The sequence below is a fragment of the Vipera berus genome (genome assembly GCF_964194415.1).
Source record: "Vipera berus genome assembly, chromosome: 2".
Lineage (NCBI taxonomy): Eukaryota > Metazoa > Chordata > Lepidosauria > Squamata > Viperidae > Vipera > Vipera berus.
This window is the reverse complement of record NC_138203.1, coordinates 155,502,699-155,522,615: the sequence shown is the minus strand read 5'-3', so window position 1 is coordinate 155,522,615 and position 19,917 is coordinate 155,502,699. Positions and strand designations below refer to the sequence as shown.

General features: G+C 35.6%; 1 protein-coding gene across 3 annotated transcripts in view; it reads right to left on the bottom strand.

Moving 5' to 3' along the window:
- The window catches only part of CEP112 (centrosomal protein 112), a gene marked incomplete at its 3' end in the record, with an annotated part of 303,692 nt that overhangs the window by 119,534 nt on the left and 164,241 nt on the right, over positions 1-19,917 (bottom strand). For all 3 annotated transcript variants that reach the window (XM_081318537.1, XM_081318536.1, XM_081318538.1), the window contains one exon: positions 12,199-12,429. In XM_081318537.1, the coding sequence (XP_081174663.1) occupies positions 12,199-12,429 (231 nt within the window). The remainder of the gene's footprint in view (positions 1-12,198; positions 12,430-19,917) is intronic.

Genomic DNA, 19,917 nt, shown 5'->3' with positions numbered 1-19,917 from the left:
AGTCTTATATTATTTTAAGAGGTTATGTGTTGGGTCTTTTAAAATTGTTAATTTTATATGCATTACATATATTTCATTAATTTTAATTAGCTGTCCTTGGAAGTATTTTCATTAAATTTCTGTAAAATGTAGTACAGCTTAAAAAACATTAAAATAACTATATTGAAATGTCAAAAACCCGACAAACTTTGTACAGTAGCAGTACTCAGAAAATGGCTTTTACGCTAATTTGGAATTGATTATTAACACAAAGAATATGTGGATTTTTGTTACAATATATTAAGCAAATATAAGAGGCTCTTAAGTGCACAATTGACTTGTAATGATTATCTTGATATTTCTCCACCTTTTTGAATACAGAGAAAACACTCGTGTTTAAAATGACAATAATATTATGTCTAGTCTTGACAAATTTAAAACAGGAAATGCCTGTTCTGGATGAGATTGGTGGTTTACGGTTACTATGATAAATAGAAAAACGGGATTTGAGTTCATTGAAAAGAACAAACAATCTTTTTAAATTAAGAAATAAGCAGATATACGCCTTCAAGAAATACACATTTTAAAAGTTAATATAACTTTGTTAGAATATAGACATCTTAGTCCAGAATACAAGGCTTCAGACAGACAAAAAAAATGAAGTAACACTATATGCGAAAACAAAATTATAGACACCAGAAAAACAAATTCAAGATGAGGAAAGAAAGTAGACTTATAATATTGCATTTTCAGATTGAATTTGGAAAAACAACAGCTGCTTCAATTTTTTCTCTAAATGATAAAGCAACCTTTTATGAAAAAAAAAATTCAATCACTTCTTGAAATTGCAGAGTGAGAGATCCTTGTTCTTTGAGATGGGTATCTCCCTTATATGATAAAATAATTTTATTTAAAAGAAATACTGAAAAACTCCTTCAAAATGTCTCAGCCTACATATCACAGTTATTTCTCTTGGATGCCTAGATATATAAATATCTTTCAGAGAGCATCTATTTATTACTTCTCAGTTCATAAAACTTATTCAAGGATAGACATGTGTTGCATTTCTAATGCTCTTTTAACCAATCTTAGAGAAGGGGAGATGGCAATTCCTTTTTATGCAGGTCATTATCCAATAATAGTAAATCTGAATGGAGGAATTTCCAGATCAAAAGGGCAAGGATTCAATGAATTATGGGCTCAACGGTGGTCATATGTCAAGGACTACCTGATGTATGAAAAGATAAAAGCAATAGAGAATCAACCAGACCTGAGGTAAACAAGACTTACAAATAGATGAATTTTAGTAAGCATAAATAATTTGAAACAATCAAATAAACTGCTGGATACATTTGCATATGGAACAGGATAAAGCAATTATTATGTCTATTTAGGATGGTACCAAACATGTTTCTACAATGAAAGAGGTGGTGCTGCTACTTGGTCAGCTATAACTCTAAATTATATGGTAAACAGGCCAATGACCAAAAACATGTGGCAAATATTTGAGTAACATATTCTGATTTAAAGAAATGAAGAAACAAGGGGGAATACAGAGACTCTTGGCCAAATTTGAAAATCATGCAACAAGGAACATTTGCTGGGCTTTATTTATAAGCAGCTGCTGAAGCATGACTCAGAATTTGAATAAGTCAAATATGTCGTGATTAAATTATTGCAGAATTTGAATGCAGTAATAGAGATGCACAATGGGAATTTCAATGGAAAAATATTAATTTAATATTATACTTTGAGAAAACTTGTACAATGTTGTTTTATTACATGTACATTTTTGATTGCTAGAATGGACAATTTATTCTCTCAAAATTGCTGGAAACAATGAGGTTAGATTTTTTTTTCGTATTTGGCAGCAACTTTGCAAAGCTCAACAATTCTGGGAAAGGATTTATACTGAAACTTAAAAGCTGAATTCCCACTTTATTCTATAATATTTTTATTAAACTTTATTAAACTTCAAAGTATACAGAATTAATTTTGTATATGATCACTGCTGCCAGGATATTATATACCTTTTATTGGAAGGTTGTTTGATCCCATTTGCAAAAGAATGATTAACAAAGTTTTAGGAATACGCTTTGATGTCTAGAATAACCTCATTTCACCGAAGTAAATCTGACATAGAATCCAACACTACCTGAAAACCATTTCTAGACTATGTGCATTTGTGCTACAACCAACATTTGGTTTACGTACAGAACCTATATTTCAAATCACAATGGATTCTCACCAGTATGGATTGAATTATATTTTATAATTGTACTTGGTGATTTATCCTGTCTTATCATGGTTCTTGATATTCACTCTTACTTTACAACTTAGTAGTGATTGTAATCCTTTAAAAGCAATATAATATATTCAGTTATTTATAACTAATTATATGCTTGAAAGTGATAACATGCTTATTTCAAAATCCTTTGCTTAGTCATCTGTAATCTTCTGTTTTACCTGGTCTTTTTTATGATTATTTATTTGCTTCCTTTGATGTTTAAGCACAGCAGATAAGTCTGACCTATGTAGAGGAATCTGGGCAATTCGATAAACAAAGTTATTAGCACTTTCCACAAGCAAATGCAGTACAGACTTTCTGACATATTACTTATGACATTTATACTGTATTCTATCTTGTTGAAGTTTAATGGACAGTTTCCTTATCCTACCATCACCTTCACAATAATCATCAGCCAAAGTTGAACTTCTACAGGAAGAGTCACCGTCATGTGGAATAGAATCATTCATTCATGAATGCATTCATTCAATCAATCACTGGACCAAGAACAGATAAAAATAAATTTTACAAAGGATCAAAGCAATAACCAGTCAGCCAATTCAAAGCAGAAATTTTAACAGTAAAGTATAAACAGAACGTTATTGTCATCTATGGTAAACCACAGCCAACAGCTTGACTGAATATCTACATCTTCAGTTATAGCCAAAGTAAAATCCATACTGCACAAGCTTGGCTTCTGGGAAAAAGACTGAGATAATGAGTTAACCAGAGCTGAGAAGATTCAAACCTGGAAATATTATATCTTCTTCACATATTACATCCAGGGAGAAGAGAAAAGAACTCTATAACAGTTCTTAATGTTTCAAAACACTATACAAGAACAGTGGAGCTGAGGACTGCCCCCGACCTCCGTTCATTCCGCCGGGACCTGAAGACCTGGCTCTTCGAGCTCTCTGGCCCAGGCTGAGGATTAATCTTATTTTAACTGGGGTTTTATTTATACAGGGACAAATATAATTTTTTTTAAATTTGCTTTTAACTTTTGTATCTTGGTTTTTAATTACCCTGTAAACCGCCCTGAGTCCTTCGGGAAAGGGTGGTATATAAATGTAATAAAATAAAATAAATAAATAAAATAGCTGCTATAAGCTGTTGCTTATAACAGAAGCCCTTGGGCAACCAAAGGAACTCCTTTAAAATGGACTTTATATGGATTTGAATTATGCTCTCAATTTCCATTTGCTGCATCTTCTATATCTCTTCAATGAAAGTTCAACACAGAGCACAATGCAATAGCATAGATAGAAAGTTATCAAAATATGTTATTACCATCACATTATCCCTCTAGGAATGGTCAAAGGATATAGTCAGTATAAGTTGAACAGAATTATTTCAAGGCTACTGAAGGTTCCAATAACTAGTCAGAACTGATGTTTTTAATATGGAACCTACAGATATCTCTTCCAGTGCTTTCTGCTGCACTTTATTTTCTTTTTTAAAAAATGAAACAGGAAACATGCATGGATTGAATTCAATCTACAAGACATTGTCTGATATATCCCAGGTGCTGTGGTGTAAAGGGTTTTACAAGTGTTAAACAGCAGGTGGGATGCTAAACCAGTAAGCTATTGGCAATCAGTGTGCTAATGTCAGAATAGTTGCAAGTCTTGGTTTATAGGTTAACTTGCCAGGAATTTTCAGCTGTAGCTTTTGGGTCATTTTCAAAGGCAGCACATTGCAGCAGTCTAGTCAGGTGGTGATCAAGTTATGAGTTGGTGATCAAGTTATGAGTTACCAACAGAGCATCTTGGTCATAACATCCACATGGATGAATCTTCCTCTGGCCATGGCTTCCACTGTTTAATTAGGACTAATGAGTCCAGAAGAACCCCCAAAGTATGAATAAACTCCTTTGGAGAGAGCATGACCCTGCCTAGTGACTACCAGAGCAGATGTTACAAAGAACAGTCATAACGATAGCAGATTTTGTCTTTATAGTGTTTAACCTGAGCTTGTAACCTGTAGACACTGACTCAGAACTTCAACAGCATCTCCAATTCAGCCCATATGTTATATGACATCCATATAACTGGATGTCATTAGCATCCGACTGAACAATGAAACATCTCTCCCAGCAGTTTCATGTGGATATCAAATAATGTGGGGAAGAACACTAAAAAATTCTCCATGATCACTAAGTGCAGAGACCTTAATGAGGTAGAACCACTGTAAAAAAATGGTAGTTCCAACCCTTGCAGGTGATCCAGAAGGATATTAGGGTCAATATTAGATCCTGTATAATCAAGAGGGATGCAGTTCCACCTTCAAAGTTTCAACCAAAGTAATTGACCAAAGCCAAAAAAAAGCTGTTTCTGCCCCATTACTAGCTCTGAATCATGTCTGGAAGGGATCCAGATAATCCATTCTTTCGTAGCTGACCAGCTACCATTTGTTAATTGTCCTTGCAATGAATTGCCCACCAAATTGTCAGAGCATTTCTTCTCTGGAAAAATCTGGATCCATGAGGTACCTGAGATAAATCACTCTTAAGGCAACCAGGAACGCTTGCAGATGTCCAGGGCTGCTGTGAACTGCAACTTGACAAGGAAGGGATCTCATAACTGTTGCAGAGGGTATAGAAAATGGCCTTGAAGGACAGCAGAGAGAATCATTACCATGGCAATGATGAGACAAGCGTGGGTTGAGCCCATTCCAAGAAAAAAAAACTTTAAAAAACCTCAGACAGGCCCCTTCCTAATTCACACAAAGATAAAGTGAGGAAGGAGGGAAGCACATTCATATTTGCAAGATTCTGTGACTGCATCTGTACTAGTAACAGTAATTTTAGATGCAAATGTTATTTGTTTCTTCATTCAGTCTACCTTATATAATTGAGATGATAGCAATAGCAGATGTTAAAGTTCTCCATGTTCAAATTTCATCTTCTCCACTCTGAATTAAACACCAAGTCAAGTGAATTGAATGTAGTCCTTAACTCCATCTGTCCAAGCTTCTAAGGTCATATAATCAAAATCTGCAAATCAATTTATTTTTGCAGCATTTTATTTTATTTTATGAAAAAAAGTTAAAAACCTGATTTTAGCAAATGCTATTCCAAGTTTATCTTTTTAAAAAAAAAACAATTTACCTCACAAGACAATGATTCTTATCTTATAGTGTCACCTTCAGGCTTCCTGCCACCTTTAAAGAAAAAAAAATTCAAACACTGCTGCCCTCAGGAAAAGGCTACTGGCTGAATTCTAGAAGTTTTTTCAAGTAACGTCTGAAACTGACTGGTCCTTTCTCTTCCCCCAATAATGCTACTGACAAAGGCTGCTTGTATGAAACACTAGATTTTTATGTTAACCTGTACCATTGCCTCTTTCATCCTTATTCTTAACAGAATGTTTTCCCCCCTGAAAACCCACAATCCCATTCTGCTACATCTTAGCAGCCATACAATTTAGGTTCAAATAAGATTTTTTTTAGATTTTTTGAGAGGGAAAGAACATTTGGAAATTTGTATTTTATTGTGTTTTTCTACAGAAGCATAGCTGATTCATTCTTGTTAGTTTTCTGTCTGACACAAGATACCATTAACCCATATCTACTATAGAAAATAAACTTTTTAGGCATCAGTGGTAAATACATGGGAACCAATGAATTGGATATTGTCCTTGTGAACAAACCAGAGTTTAATAGTAAAGCACCACTGAATTCCCAAAGTTCAGTCTTGGAATATCGAGGAGGCAAGAGGAGAAGGGGTTGAGTAGAGCTGATCCACAACTCTTTCAGAACTACTGCAAAATCAGCACAAATACTAATAACTAGATATTTCATGCACTGCAGGAGCAGGCAATCCATAGTCCCAGTGCACCAAGACTGCATCACCAATTTACATGTACTCTGTAATTTGGTCCACTTGCCATATAAAGTTTCTAGAAAATCTGATTCTGTTTCTGGAGATATAGGCAAACATTTCACGTTTTCAGTTGGCATTAGTTACTATTATAGTTTTGCTTCCTTTTTTTTAAAGGTCAGCTACTTTTGAAAAGAAAATACACCATTATAAAGCAGCGTAACTTTAATCTGGAAAACTTAACTTTTCACACTAATGTGTTTCAAATTTAAAATGATCTAAGGAAAAAAAAGGAAACGTCTTTTGAGTATTTTTTTTTCAGATAGAGTTAAGCAGAGAAATAGAAGTAGTTTGTATCTGGGAGGCCTCCTTTTTCTATTTCCTATTCTTAAATCCCACCATCCTAGTTAAAAAATACAAGCAAGAAAAGAAAAGAAAAGAAAAGAAAAGAAAAGAAAAGAAAAGAAAAGAAAAGAAAAGAAAAGAAAAGAAAAGAAAAGAAAAATCACTCATGTCCCTTCTGGTAACATCACAGCTTCATCAAATGCTCTTGAGTAGCCTTCAGAAGATTGGAAAGTTGAGCAGCATCTTCAGACATTTCAAACATTACATACCTCAGATAAAGTGAACTTCAGTCCAACATCCCACTAATCATCTACCAAACTTCTTAAGATGGAAAAATCTTTTCTATATCCAATAACTATCATACAGATTTCAGGTTATGTTTCTTCAAATTACATGTACTCTGTAATTTGGTCCACTTGCCATATAAAATTTCTAGAAAATCTGATTCTGTTTCTGGAGATATAGGCAAACATTTAACATTTTCAGTTGGCATTAGTTACAATTATAGTTTTGCTTCCTTTTTTTTTTTAAAAAAAAAGGTCAGCTACTTTTGAAAAGAAAATATACCACTATAAAGCAGCGAAACTTTAATCTGGAAAACTTAACTTTTCACACTAATGTGTTTCAAATTTAAAATGATCTAAGGAAAAAAAGAGGAAACTTGATTCAAATTCAGCTTTTAAGCAAAAATGACAATGTCGTCATGAGTTAATATTAATCCTTTAATTAAGAATTTCAAAGATTTAAATACTTTCTCTGACCTTGGCTTTAAATAATTATGCTAAGTGTGGATTTCTTTAAATTCAGAAAAGATTCTGAACTGTTGATCATAGTTATGTAATAGTTTCAAGCTGGCAGATTTCCAACATAAGCTGTTTAAAATTAGAGACGAAGAATATGATACCCACAAATGAAATGTCAGTTTCCCAAATGCTGTTCCAATTCTATATGCTAATTGTTCCATTTGGTTGCTGTATTTCATCTTGCAATAAATTAAAGATGGTACTTTAATATATGCTAAAGCATTTAAACACCTGGATGTCAACTAATGTAGATAAGTATTTTGAGAAGTTCCTTTGTAGTCTAACATCAAGTATTTAAGCACCATCAAAAAGGAATTTTGCCAAAGCAAGGGCAAAACAAGCCAAACTGAAGCCCTAGATGTAAAGTAAAATGAAGGTTTATTTTATCAGAAGCAGTATTTTTGCTTCATTTATATGCTGTACCATTTCGGAGGATGAAAATTAGTAATATGGTTTAATACTCTATGCTGGTATCAAACGCTTCCTGGAAATCTCATATTTAAAGGACAAAATATTCAAGTTCCTGATTAAAAAAATTGTTAATGTAAGATAAGGATAACCTTTATTGTCAACTTCTACTGTGGGCACACTGGCACACATTAAAAATGAAATTCTGCTGCCTGCTTTCAAAAGTGTACACATACATAACAAACATATAGATAAGCTATATACCTATATATGTATATACTACACCCTTACATATAAATATTAATCACTTTCCATCTTGAATACATAGCGGAAAGAGGAAGCTTGAGAGTTCACAAGGTTGATACTCTATGGAACAAAACTGTGATTGAATCTAAATGTTCTGCTTTGGATATCACGAAGCCTCCTCCCTCTCAGAAGTTAACAAGGAAAACAGGTCGTGAAGACAATACTGTGGATCCTGCTCAAGCAACGCTAATGTGCTAAGTCCTGGATGGAAGGGAGGGAACTGCCAATAATCTTTTCAGCCATCCTCACCACTCTCTGCACCGCCTTCCTGTCGGAACCAGTCATGCTTCCAAACCAGACTGTGATGCAATATGACAGGATGCTCTTGATCGTCCCTCTATAGAAAGTGGTCAGGACAGGGGAAGGAAGATGTGCTTTTTTCACGTGACGCAGAAAATGCAGGCGCTGCTGTGTCTGCTTCACCAATTGCAACGTTTAAAACTAGGCTGCTTTTCTTACACCAGTTCACCAAACCCTCTACCTCCTTGCGGTAAGCAACCTCATTGTCATCTTGAATAACGCCCACTACTGTTGTATCCATCTACATACTTCACAATATGGTTGGTGGCAAACCTTGCACAACAGTCATGGGTCAACAGGGTGAACAACAGCAGACATAGGACACAGCCCTGCGGAGAACCTGTGCTCAAGTAAATGGTGTTAGAAACGTTAGTCCTAACTCGCACATACTGGGGCCTGTCAATAAAAAAAAATATCAAGAATCCTGTTGCACAATGGAGTATTAAAGCCTAAAAAGCACAGTTTGTCTATTAGATGCTGAGGAATGATTGTGTTAAATGCAGAACTGAAGTCAACAAACAGCGTTTGCACTTGAGTATTTCTTTCCTCTAAGCTCAGATGGAGAACAGAAGAAATAGCATCCTCTATAGAGCGATTTGGATGGTAAGCAAACTGAAACGAGTCAAATGCTGAAGGGAGGCTAATTATTATAACCAAACAAAGAAAAATAAAGGTAGTAAAAAAGAGATAGGCAAGAAAGTATTTCCCTTCTGAGGTATGTCAACACTATTCTGAGATATGTCAAGACTGAACTTCAATATTCAAGTTCCTATACAAGAACACAACTTCGTAATATCCGATTCTGGGTCACACTCTCTGATTATTCATTTGAACCAAAACAGGCAAATTCAATTTACTGCAATCATGACAAGAGAAAATGCTGGGCAGAAGTGGAATAAAAGTCAGACTAAATAGGAATGCACATTATTTCAGGCCCCAAAGTAATGTATCCTCAGTTATTTTAACTTTGTAGCTTTCTTTGTTGCCTGCCATTCTGTTGGGAGAGGGAGCTTTGGGGGATGCTTTGCACTCTCCGCTTTGTTGCCTTGTTTCCCTCCCCCCCCCCCAGGGGATGGAATGTCTCACCTTTATCTGAGAGATGGTTTGTGCTTGGAGCCAGAAGAATTGAAAGTGAGAGAGACCTTGAAGAGCCCACCGAAAAGACCTGGTTACCAAAACACAATGCCATCTGTGGATTGGCTGGGATTCAAATGAACACTGGGACACTGGGGAGGGGGGTCGAGGAGTATTGAATGCTACTTTTAATATATTGCTTTGCAGGTTTTTCTCTCAGATCTCGCCTTGATTCCCTGCTGTCACTAGTGTTCTGTACCAGCCTGCTACCGGCCCTGCAGAAAAGGCAGGGACAACCCCTTTTACAAGAAGGCAAGAGGCTGGAACTAAGCCTGCCAAATTTATTAACATAAAAACATAAACAGAGCAAAGAGAGCAAAGAGAGCAAACACGAACCATGAAACAGGAACTATTCAAATGGTTGCCTTCAGCAAACCAGCCCTCCCACGCATTCCCCTTTTATACAGTTCAGGGCGTGGCTTCTCTCTGCCTCCTTCCGAGGTGCCCCATTGCCTTCCTCTGTTTACTCCTGATTGACTGCCTCCTGCGTCGGGCGTCCTTGAACAGGGCCAACTGTGGGTCATCTTCATCCACGCTGTCAGGCTCACACAGCTGGGTCTGCGTCCTGACCAGGTGGGAGGGGCCTGGCTGAGGGCTCTCATCAGCAAGCTCTCCAACCCCCTCAGCAACCTCTCCAACACCCCCCTCCTCCTCCTCCTCTGAATCGTCCGACCCAACTGCCGACCCCACAGGCTGACCCTGAATCACAACAACTAGCCCCTAATAAAAGTTTCCTTTTGAGACAATGCTTATTTCAAGAGTTCTACTTTCTTGGGTGGCTTAGCTGAGGTAGGTCCTTACACTTTATTGATAGTGTCTCTGGTACCCTGTTAATAATAAGTGAATACATTGTTAATAAGTCCTTGTGATTTATTTATTAAATTTATTTATTATATTTATATCCTCCCACTCTCACTCCCCAAAATGACTCTGAGCAGCTTAAAATATAGTAAAAATAGAGATATCAAAAGAATGAAAACATAAAAACAGATTAAAATTGCAAGATTACATACAGACTAAAAACAATGGGGTCAGAGTGGAGCAGAGGTGGTGCATTTTCTATCACTGCACTAATCACCTACAGCCTACAATTTCTCCAACTCCTATCAAGGATTCAAAACAGAAAAATCATATCACTTTCAGTTTACTCTTGCAAAATAGGAAATTTTTTTTAACTTCTCTTAATCTTCACTCTAGTGCAGGAGTGTCTAGATTAGAAGACCCTTAAATAACTTGGAAAGGCAAAGTCAGAATTAACTATATGAGAAAACCTGCAGAGTGCATCCACAACCCAGTATCATCATAAATTCTTATAGACTGTCACGTACTTCCCTCTTTATTACACTGTTAGCAGATATGCCTACATTTAATATATTAATTACACTTTGATAATAGGGAAGGGAAGAACAAAGTTTTATGGATACTACATAAAAGGAAATACAAAGGGGGAAAAACAGGAATAATTGATAAATGCATTACTTACAAACCCTTTAACAAGTAGGACACTTTAAATAAATTTGATTCCAGTTCAGATGGTGGGAAAGCTCAGGCCCTAACTGTATACTCATACATTTATTTGGCCCAAGTTCCTAATCTTAGTTTTTCAATTGCATGCTGGGAAACTGCACTCCATAAAAATGTTTTTATGTGTTTGATAAGTGTTCCTTCCGTCACATTACAAATTACATCGCTATGCCAGCCTTTAGAAGGGCATTTGGTTCTGTAGTCAAGGCTTTGGAGGAGACAGTTTGTATTCAGTTCTGGGGCCAGAGGTTAGACACCACTGGGGTATATCTCAATTTCCAATAAACTACGCTCTTTAAATTTTGGAACTGTGGCCTGAGTTAACTGGGCCCAAATGACTGCTTTGAGAATGGTTCTCATTATTTGTTTGATTACATAGAATTAAAGAATTCCTGACTCCAACTGATTCTGGGTACTTTACATAAGAAAAAGCCAGAACAATAAAACAAAGACACACATGATATACATCCAGAAAGCAACCCAGAGGGTAGAATAAAATCACCAACCATGTTGTCCTTGAGGCCTAAGAGAACAGCCAAGTTTTCCGTGTCCTTGGGAACATCCTCAGGATGGGAGCCATATGGATCTCTGGGGAAGATTGCTCCAGAGACCAGATGCAACAACAAGGGAGGCATGCCTCCAAAGTTCCAACAGATGACGTTAGTTGAGGGGATATAAACTGCCTCCATGCTACCAGATCTTATCAGAGAGGTAGAAACAACTGGAGATACAAGGTCCCACAAATATCCAGTCTCTATGCCATGTTTAAATAATCAGGCCCTATATATCCAGAAGCCAACTGGCAACTACCACAGCTCATACAGTAGTGGTATCACATAGGCATTCTGTGGCATTAATGGCCATGCTGCCACATTCTGGAGTTGAGATATTTTTGCTTCAGTTTTGAGGAGGTGCAATGAAGTGCCTTACTGAATCGCCTCTCTTTGCCTCTATGTCAATCAAAACTGGGCCATTTCAAACAATATTTTTCTTCAGCAAAAGCAACAGTTGCACAGATGCTCCACTTATCCAGAGAAGTGAGGTGACGTGGCTACTCTGTTGTTTTGAGATTAACTCTTTGTGTTATAATTTTGATTTGAAAGCACACTTTGCTAGAGGCTTCAATAAAGAACCGCTCCAACATCTATAGTGCTGGTTTATGAGCATTGTGCAGGCTGAAGATAGTAACATACTATTCGCACTTCCCAAACTTACTCCAACGCTGATTTAGTTTCACATTAATTGTAATATCTCTGAATTGCAATATCTTAATCAGATATTTTGAGTCTTACCTTTTCCAACGCCATCTCCTTTTCTGCAGTATTAGTCTTCTTCAGATCCAGAATCATTTTTTCTGACTCAGTTTTCTGTTTGTTCATGGCAGTCTCATGATCTCTAGTGGCTCTTTGTTTTTCTTCTTCCCGAAGAAGACTAAGTTCTACCAACTGCTGTTTTCTTTGAGTATTCACCTGAATCAGCTCTTCCCTCAGAGTATGGATCTGGGCTTCCATGTCACAGATGATCTTTAAAATAACAATACCACCAATCAACAAGAACAAATATTTTGGCTTAATTTTTATACACCCCACCCCCCACCCCGAAAGTCTGCATCAGTTAGAACAGAAAAGCTGCCATATCAAAAGTAGAAAAATGCTTTCTCAAATTATTGACATTTTATAGTGAGCCTTATAAGTAAGCCTCCAGTGAGAATACATGGTGAAGTATCCCTGAAGGAGCAGGAATAGCACTGTTGTAGAGATCAGCAGTCAGACAGTGAATTCTGGCCAGCGCAGCCTCTCTGGAAAAAGGAGAGATTGTGAGATTGCCCATTTGTAACCAGGACAGCAGAAACTGAGTTTTTTGTGGTTGGCTCATAAGTTGAGCAGCTGGAAGTTGAGAGATTTCAATCAAGCTCAAAGTCATAATGCAACCTATGTACACAAAAAATTCAAACAAGCTTCATTTCTTGAACACTTTTGGTTGTCACTAGTTTAGATAGAGATTTTCTCAACGTAACATGAACCTGACTGTAATGCTGTCTGTAACTATGGAGATACTGAATGGGACGTTAACTAACAACGGAGTGCCATTGAAGACAAAAATATTAAGAGCACAGGAAGACAAAGTAGAAGACCGTCTTTTGTTAAGGACCTGGAAGTACTCATCTCTAATGATTTATGTTGTAAAGTTCATTGTAACAGCATTGCTAAAAAAAGCCCTAAAAGTTGTGAATTTAATTCTATGAAGTTTTTTCCCCCTGGAAATATTATATGGCTCATTATTTGTATTTTGTATATATTTGCTCTATTCACCGCCCTGAGTCCTTCGGGAGAAGGGCGGTATATAAATAAAATTATTATTATTATTATTATTATTATTATTATTATTATTATTATTATTATTATTATTATTATTATTATTATTATTATTGCTTACAAAACATACACTAGGCTAGGCCAATCCTAGAATACTGTTCAGCTGTCTGGAATCCTTACCGCATATTGGACATTAATACAATCGAGCGAGTTCAGAAGTACTTTACACAAAAGGTCTTACAGTTTTCTATCCATAATAGAATACCTAATGCTACTAGGCTTGAAATGCTTGATAGTTTAGAACTGTGATGCTTGCGGTCAGACTTAGGTACTGCATACAAAATTGTACATAATAATGTTATACTTATAAATTATTTTTTTAGCATTCATTGTAATGTAATGGATGCAAACAACCATTTTAAACTTAATGTAAACCACTCTAAACTCAATTATACAAAAGTTGATCTTTGTAACAGAATTCTCAAAGTCTGGAATATCTTACCTGATTCAATTGTCTCAGTCACTAAACTTCACAATTTTAATTCTAACTTAACATCTGTGGACCTCACTCCATATTTAAGAGGTCCCAAAGGATGTATGTGTAAGTGCACTGGTGTTGCCTAATGTCCCTGTCATATTTCAATTTTCTTATTTTCTTTGTTTGAATTTGTAATTTTTGTTTTACAAATATATATTTTTTAAAAAAATAAATAAAGGGGGAAGCTTGCCTTACCACCAGAAAAGCAGCAAAAGTAGTAGAAGGGAGGAGAGGATTGCTAGAGTAATCTGCGGAGAGAGGAATTATACCAGATTTGCTTCAGAACATGTTGAGCAATTGGCCAGTAAATTAGCTGTATCAACTGATATTAAATTGACAGCTTTTTTTAAAAAAATGGCTGAAAAAAGCTCGGTAAAACAAGTGCCTGTAAGTTTCATATAAAACTAATGAATAGTGGAAACTTTCCAAAGTAAGACAAAGTTATAGACAGAGAGTTGAAAAAAGAATTAGATCTGGCACTATTGGAATTAAGAGTGAAAGAATTATGTTTTGAGATTTAGAGCAATTTCAGAGGATTGCAGTGAAGATATTAGAGAAACCTTTAGCAACTTTGGAGGAGAGGATGAGATGAGATAGAAATAGATAAACTATATAGAATAAATACAAGATTTGTGACAATAAGAACTGTTCCAACCAATGTTTAGGTGCACTTGTATCTTGTATCAGTCAGAAAAGAGATCAACTTTTGCAGTACCATTTTAATACAAAACTGAAGACTGGGATTTATATTTGTGTAAAATAGGGAAGTCATAAAATGATATATCCACACAAGCATAGAAACACACATGTATTATTAAACAAATTAATAAATAATCATTTTTTTATCTGGAAATAAATAATCAAAGTAGTAAGAGATGCTATATTCCCATACATTTGGGAATTAATATCAGCCATATCTAGACTAATTTGTTTTCATTTAAATAAAAAATAAAACATGGCAGGCAGAAGATTCTTTAGTGTCTCAACAATTTCATAAATTTTTAAGAAAATGTTTTTAAAGTAAAATATGTATGATACAGAATAGAAAAAGAAAACTGTGGATTTAGCATCTTTTGTAATCACGAAATGTGAATCAGTTCCATCATTATCTTTGAACATGATTTTCAGAGGTTGGAAGATATAAAATGTAATTATAAACATTTTTTTAAAATTTAGCTTACAAATACAATTGATAGTTTGTGTTGAAACTTCCATTTATATGTCTTTCAACTTTTGAAACCTATTTTTAGAAGTATCTACTATAAAAAGATGTTATGCTGCTGACCAATACTCTATTAATATAACATTTTGTGAGTTTAAAGAATCAAGATTGACAGATACAAATTATGTCAATATTCAGGTATCTGTTTATCTAACTATTGTAAACCTCTTCAAAGTGCATCCTCAAGGTGTAAGACCACTGTTTTTGTATGAGACACTGTATTGTACTGTATGTTACATAGAGATATTAATCAGTGGAAATCCCTGTATTTACATATATAAGAACACTACCATTTTATTTCCCTTTTACTCCACTCTAACTACATACCAGAATTGGCAAAGTATAAATTAGATAAAATACTTGGATTTAGACATAAGAATGACTGCTTAAAACAGATTCCTAATTAGTTCTAGAGTTCTACATTATATTTTATTTTTCCCCTTTCAAAGCTTAAATATGTTCAACCAATTTTGTAATTCTTGATAAATTAACAATTCTACACTGTTTATTAAGGATCCAAAATGTTTATTTATGTTTCTGGCGAATCCCCAATGCTGCTGCACAGAATCTAGCCACCTGTGCCGTGATCACTGGCTGCTCATCCTTAAGCAGCCACTGGAGATAAATACTTTCCCAACGACCAGGGGAGGATATGGTTTTTTTTCCTGAATAGCTCTATAGAAGGAACATTGAAGGAGTATGTGTCCAATGGTCTCCACCTCTCCTGAGCCACAGAAGCAGAGTCTTTCAGCCAATGCTGTCTTTTTATACTTGCCGTACAGGACGACCGATGGAAACGCACGGCACCATGCAAGCAAGAATGCTTTCCGTTGGTTTACTGACTCCAACTAACTAAGATACCTGGCAGGTATAACCACGTATCTAATAGAGTCTGGAGTCAGAAACAGTGGAGCTATAGCTAAGTCCACTTGCCTCTCGATGTCCTCTACCCTTTGAAGCAAGGTTTGTTTTGCTTGGTTGTAGTTCAATTTGAGAATTGAGGCTGACAAGAAGCCTAGTTTGGCAAGGTTGGACTCGACTGCACTGATGATGTTACCTAGTTGGGGTAATTACATGTCTGAAAGAAAACAGCCAAGCTAAGAGAGCACCAAGGACCGCTCATTTCAACTCTGAGCTACAAATATTCTCTTTTAACAAATTAACAATTCTTTAAGCAATTTTCTTTTGGTATCAATCTCTGAATGCCTTTGCAATTTTAGGAGAGAAACACATCAATTAGGGAAGGTTTTCCTGATTATAATGCTTATAATGGAATAATTTCTGTAGTTAGTCATTTTGTTGCCAATATTAACTTTCAGGGTCAAACATTGCTTTATATAAATATCTTGATAATAGTTTGGGGTTTTTTAAAGGCCAGATTTTTTATTGTTCTATTTTTGTGACTCACGTTGTAAACAATTGTTTGATTAAAGATTTCATGTCAGTGTTTTAAAATGTTATGTGTGCATGTGTATGTATTTGTGTGCATGTATATATCTCTATACAAATTTTCTTTAATTAAAAACAACTTCCCTCTTAACAGATTCAATCAAATCTGAACAATTTTAAGGCCTACTTATTTCATTGGGACAATGATGACTGATTAAGACCGAAATATTCTGCATGGTATTGATATTATGTTCAATTACGGTTTCATGAACTTAGCATTTGGTTTTCTACAATGTGTGTTTACAGAGCTAAGGAAATGTTTACAAAAACATTTTAGAGAGGAACGCTATGTGTTGAAGGCCTCAGGCAGTATAAGCCTGTGAAGGAAACTCAAAGGACAAATGAGCTATACAACAAGAACCAAAACAACAAAGATGCTATGCAAAATTTACTGAAGTTTCTGGACAAATGCTGATTTGCAGAACTAGGCTGATTACCATAAAGAACAAGCAATTCAGTTCCAAGGATATGGTACAACTAGATTGTAAGCAACAAAGAATTTAATCTGTATGCAAATAGTGCAAACTTCATATCTGCAATAGGAAAGATCTTTTAGAAAGAGAGAAGCAAATCAGAAGCTTGTAAAACTCACTTATTCCAGAGAGCAAGAAGTATCCAGATTGGACTACTGCAATGTACTGTAAATGGGGCTGATCTTAAAGTTTCAGCTGCTGCAGGATATGATAGTGTTACCTATAGATCTTTTTCTGCGTGTGACACCACTGGTTTGCGAGTTACATCACCTGCTAGTACACTAGATGCAATTCAGTGTGCTGTAGTCATCTTTAGAGCCCTTTATAGCTTGGGGCTTGGTTATTTGAGGGGCTGTTTCTTCCCACTTGTTTCTACCCATCCCATCTACCTGACAGAAGGAACATACTTTAGAACCTGCTGGCTAGTGGGACTTAGGAGAAGAGTCTTTTTCTGTTTTATTTATTTATTGAACTTTTATGCTACCCATCACCTCAACAAAGTGACTCAGGGCAGCAGTCTTCCTTATGGCACTTTTCTTTTGGAATATCATCCTTCCAGAGATTAAATTGGCAACGTTCATATTGGCCCCTCCATAAGACTTTGAAGACATGGCTGTTTCCTCAAATCTGGACAAAATGGGCATGGGAAGGAGCTGAATGTTTGATTGTGGATTTATTCTCCATCTTCTCCTCTAGCTGCTATGGGTTTTGCATTTTTTTGTATCTGTTTTTTGCTGTTTTTAATATTGTTAGCCACCCAGAGTCATGTAAATGAGATGGACAGTCATATAAATCTACTACATAAATACATTTGTGTTAAACTGTATAGTTAATACTTCTCTAGCCTAGTTTGTTTTAAAACACTAAAGCTCCAAATCCACCCGTTATTCATTTCCAAATTCACTTATTAACCACTATTAGCCAAGAGTATCAATGAGATAAGAATTAGTGGAATACGTCACTGCATTTACACTTTTTTTCCATGAGCAAATTTGCTTAAGGCTGCTAACAGAGAAAGAGAAACTGAAAAATGTGCAGTGATTCTAAATGAGATTATGAGATACAGGAAGCGGCTTTTAACCTCAATCAATAGTGCTTTTTGTCAAAGCTGCTGTTTCCACATTGTTTATACTATCAGGGAGAAAAAATAAGCAAATTTCTGTTGAAATAATAAATGAAAAATAAAGTGTTAAGTATACAAGCACAGAGCCCCTTACATGATGGGCATAGCAAGATCAAAAGAAGTACATGCATATAATAAAAAATACATGTACTGTATATCATTACATTTAGATTTTTTTTTTATGAAGAACTGCAATAAATACAGAGTGTCTGTTTGCTTGTTCGCCCATCTCGCCAAGATGACTCCAGGCAACTGTTAATGATTGAGGTTCAAATTACCTGAAAAGGCCCTTGTCTGAGTGTTAAATCAGAATAAAAGTATTCTGGAAGACTGAGAAGAGGCAGCTAATTACTAGGATATAGATTCCCATTGGTACAGCATCCCAGTGCTGTAATCCTCTTCCAAAATTAATTTATCTCTTGCTTTTAGTACCATTTATATGCTAAATGAAGACATCTTACCTAATTCTCAAGGCCCTTTAGAGTTTAAGTAATTATAACATTATTATGAAATGTATGACTGCTATCTGTTTTGTGGTTGTCTTTGAAGCTGTTCATTTTTAAAAAAAAAATTATTGGATCCCTTCACATGGAGATTGGAAAATTGTGGGTAACCAGGGCTTTTTTTCTCATAGAAAGCTCAGAACGGCATTCCGGCACCTTTTTTTGTAAAAAAACCAAAAACCAAAAACCTTTTCCACAAGCTCTGCTGCTATTGGCTTTCAAAAGCCTATTGCAGTGGTAGGCAATTTTGGCTCTTTTATGACTCGTGGACTTCCACGAGTCATAAAAGAGCCAAAATTGCCTACCACTGCAATAGGCTTAAGAAAGCCAATAGGAATTGCTGCTGAGGCAAATGTTGCACAGGTAAGTTGCAGCGAAGGCAGGAACTTTGTACTCCTCCATTCTCCCCAACTACACCATCTCAACTAGGTAAGTAAGATATTATTTGCAAATAGGATATCCAAGTATGACTCAAGGAAATTTTCCCTGCATGGAGGGAGTAGTGGTTTGTTTCACTTTGTTTTACTTTTCAAATTACTGTAGGGAAGAAATGATGATTAGAAAAAGGCAGGGAGTTATTTTTATTAGGAAGAATTCATTTATCCCATGCTAGATCTTTGGGAGCTTAGTACCACCAGCATAGAACATTTGCTTTTCTGAAACTTCATTCAAATTCAATTCCTGATAGGGGCATTTGAAAAAAAAAAGTTATTTATTAAATTTATATGCTGACTATCTCACCAGGATGACTCTGAAGTCAACTGTGAATCCATGCACAGGGGGGCCATTAAGCCCAATTTTTCCACTTTATCAAAAAGGAGACTACTTTATCAAATCCCTTTAAATTAACTTCAGTCCTTACAATTGCTAGCAACCCTGGCTCTCTCAATTATTATAATGAGAGGCTATTGTATTGTGAAAAAAGGAAAAATCTGTGTTGAATTGCTTTAATACACTGTATTTAAAAGTTGATATCTCCAAAAAGAAAAACAAAAAACAAAAACCTCACAAAGAAAAATAACAGAAGGAAAAGTCCAAGAAACAGAAATGGTTCATCCAATGGAAAAGTGAATCATATATTAGCTCAGAAGAAATAAAGTTTTGGAAACAAAAAAAACAAAGAACAACAAATTTGTTCCAGGTTCAAACAAGCCACGTAAAAAAAAATGAAAGACACCAATTCAGCCCTAAATGTCAGCTAACGTTATGTGTCAGGAAGTGTTCCCAAAACCACATTAAGTCCGTGCATACATCTTCCATATTCTTTGTACATTTCAATTAAGAATCTCATCTCTTTCTCTCTCTCACTCACTCACTTTCCCCATAATATCTTCTATTTTGAAAATGCTGGAACCATTCATGGCCACACATACATGCACATACATGTA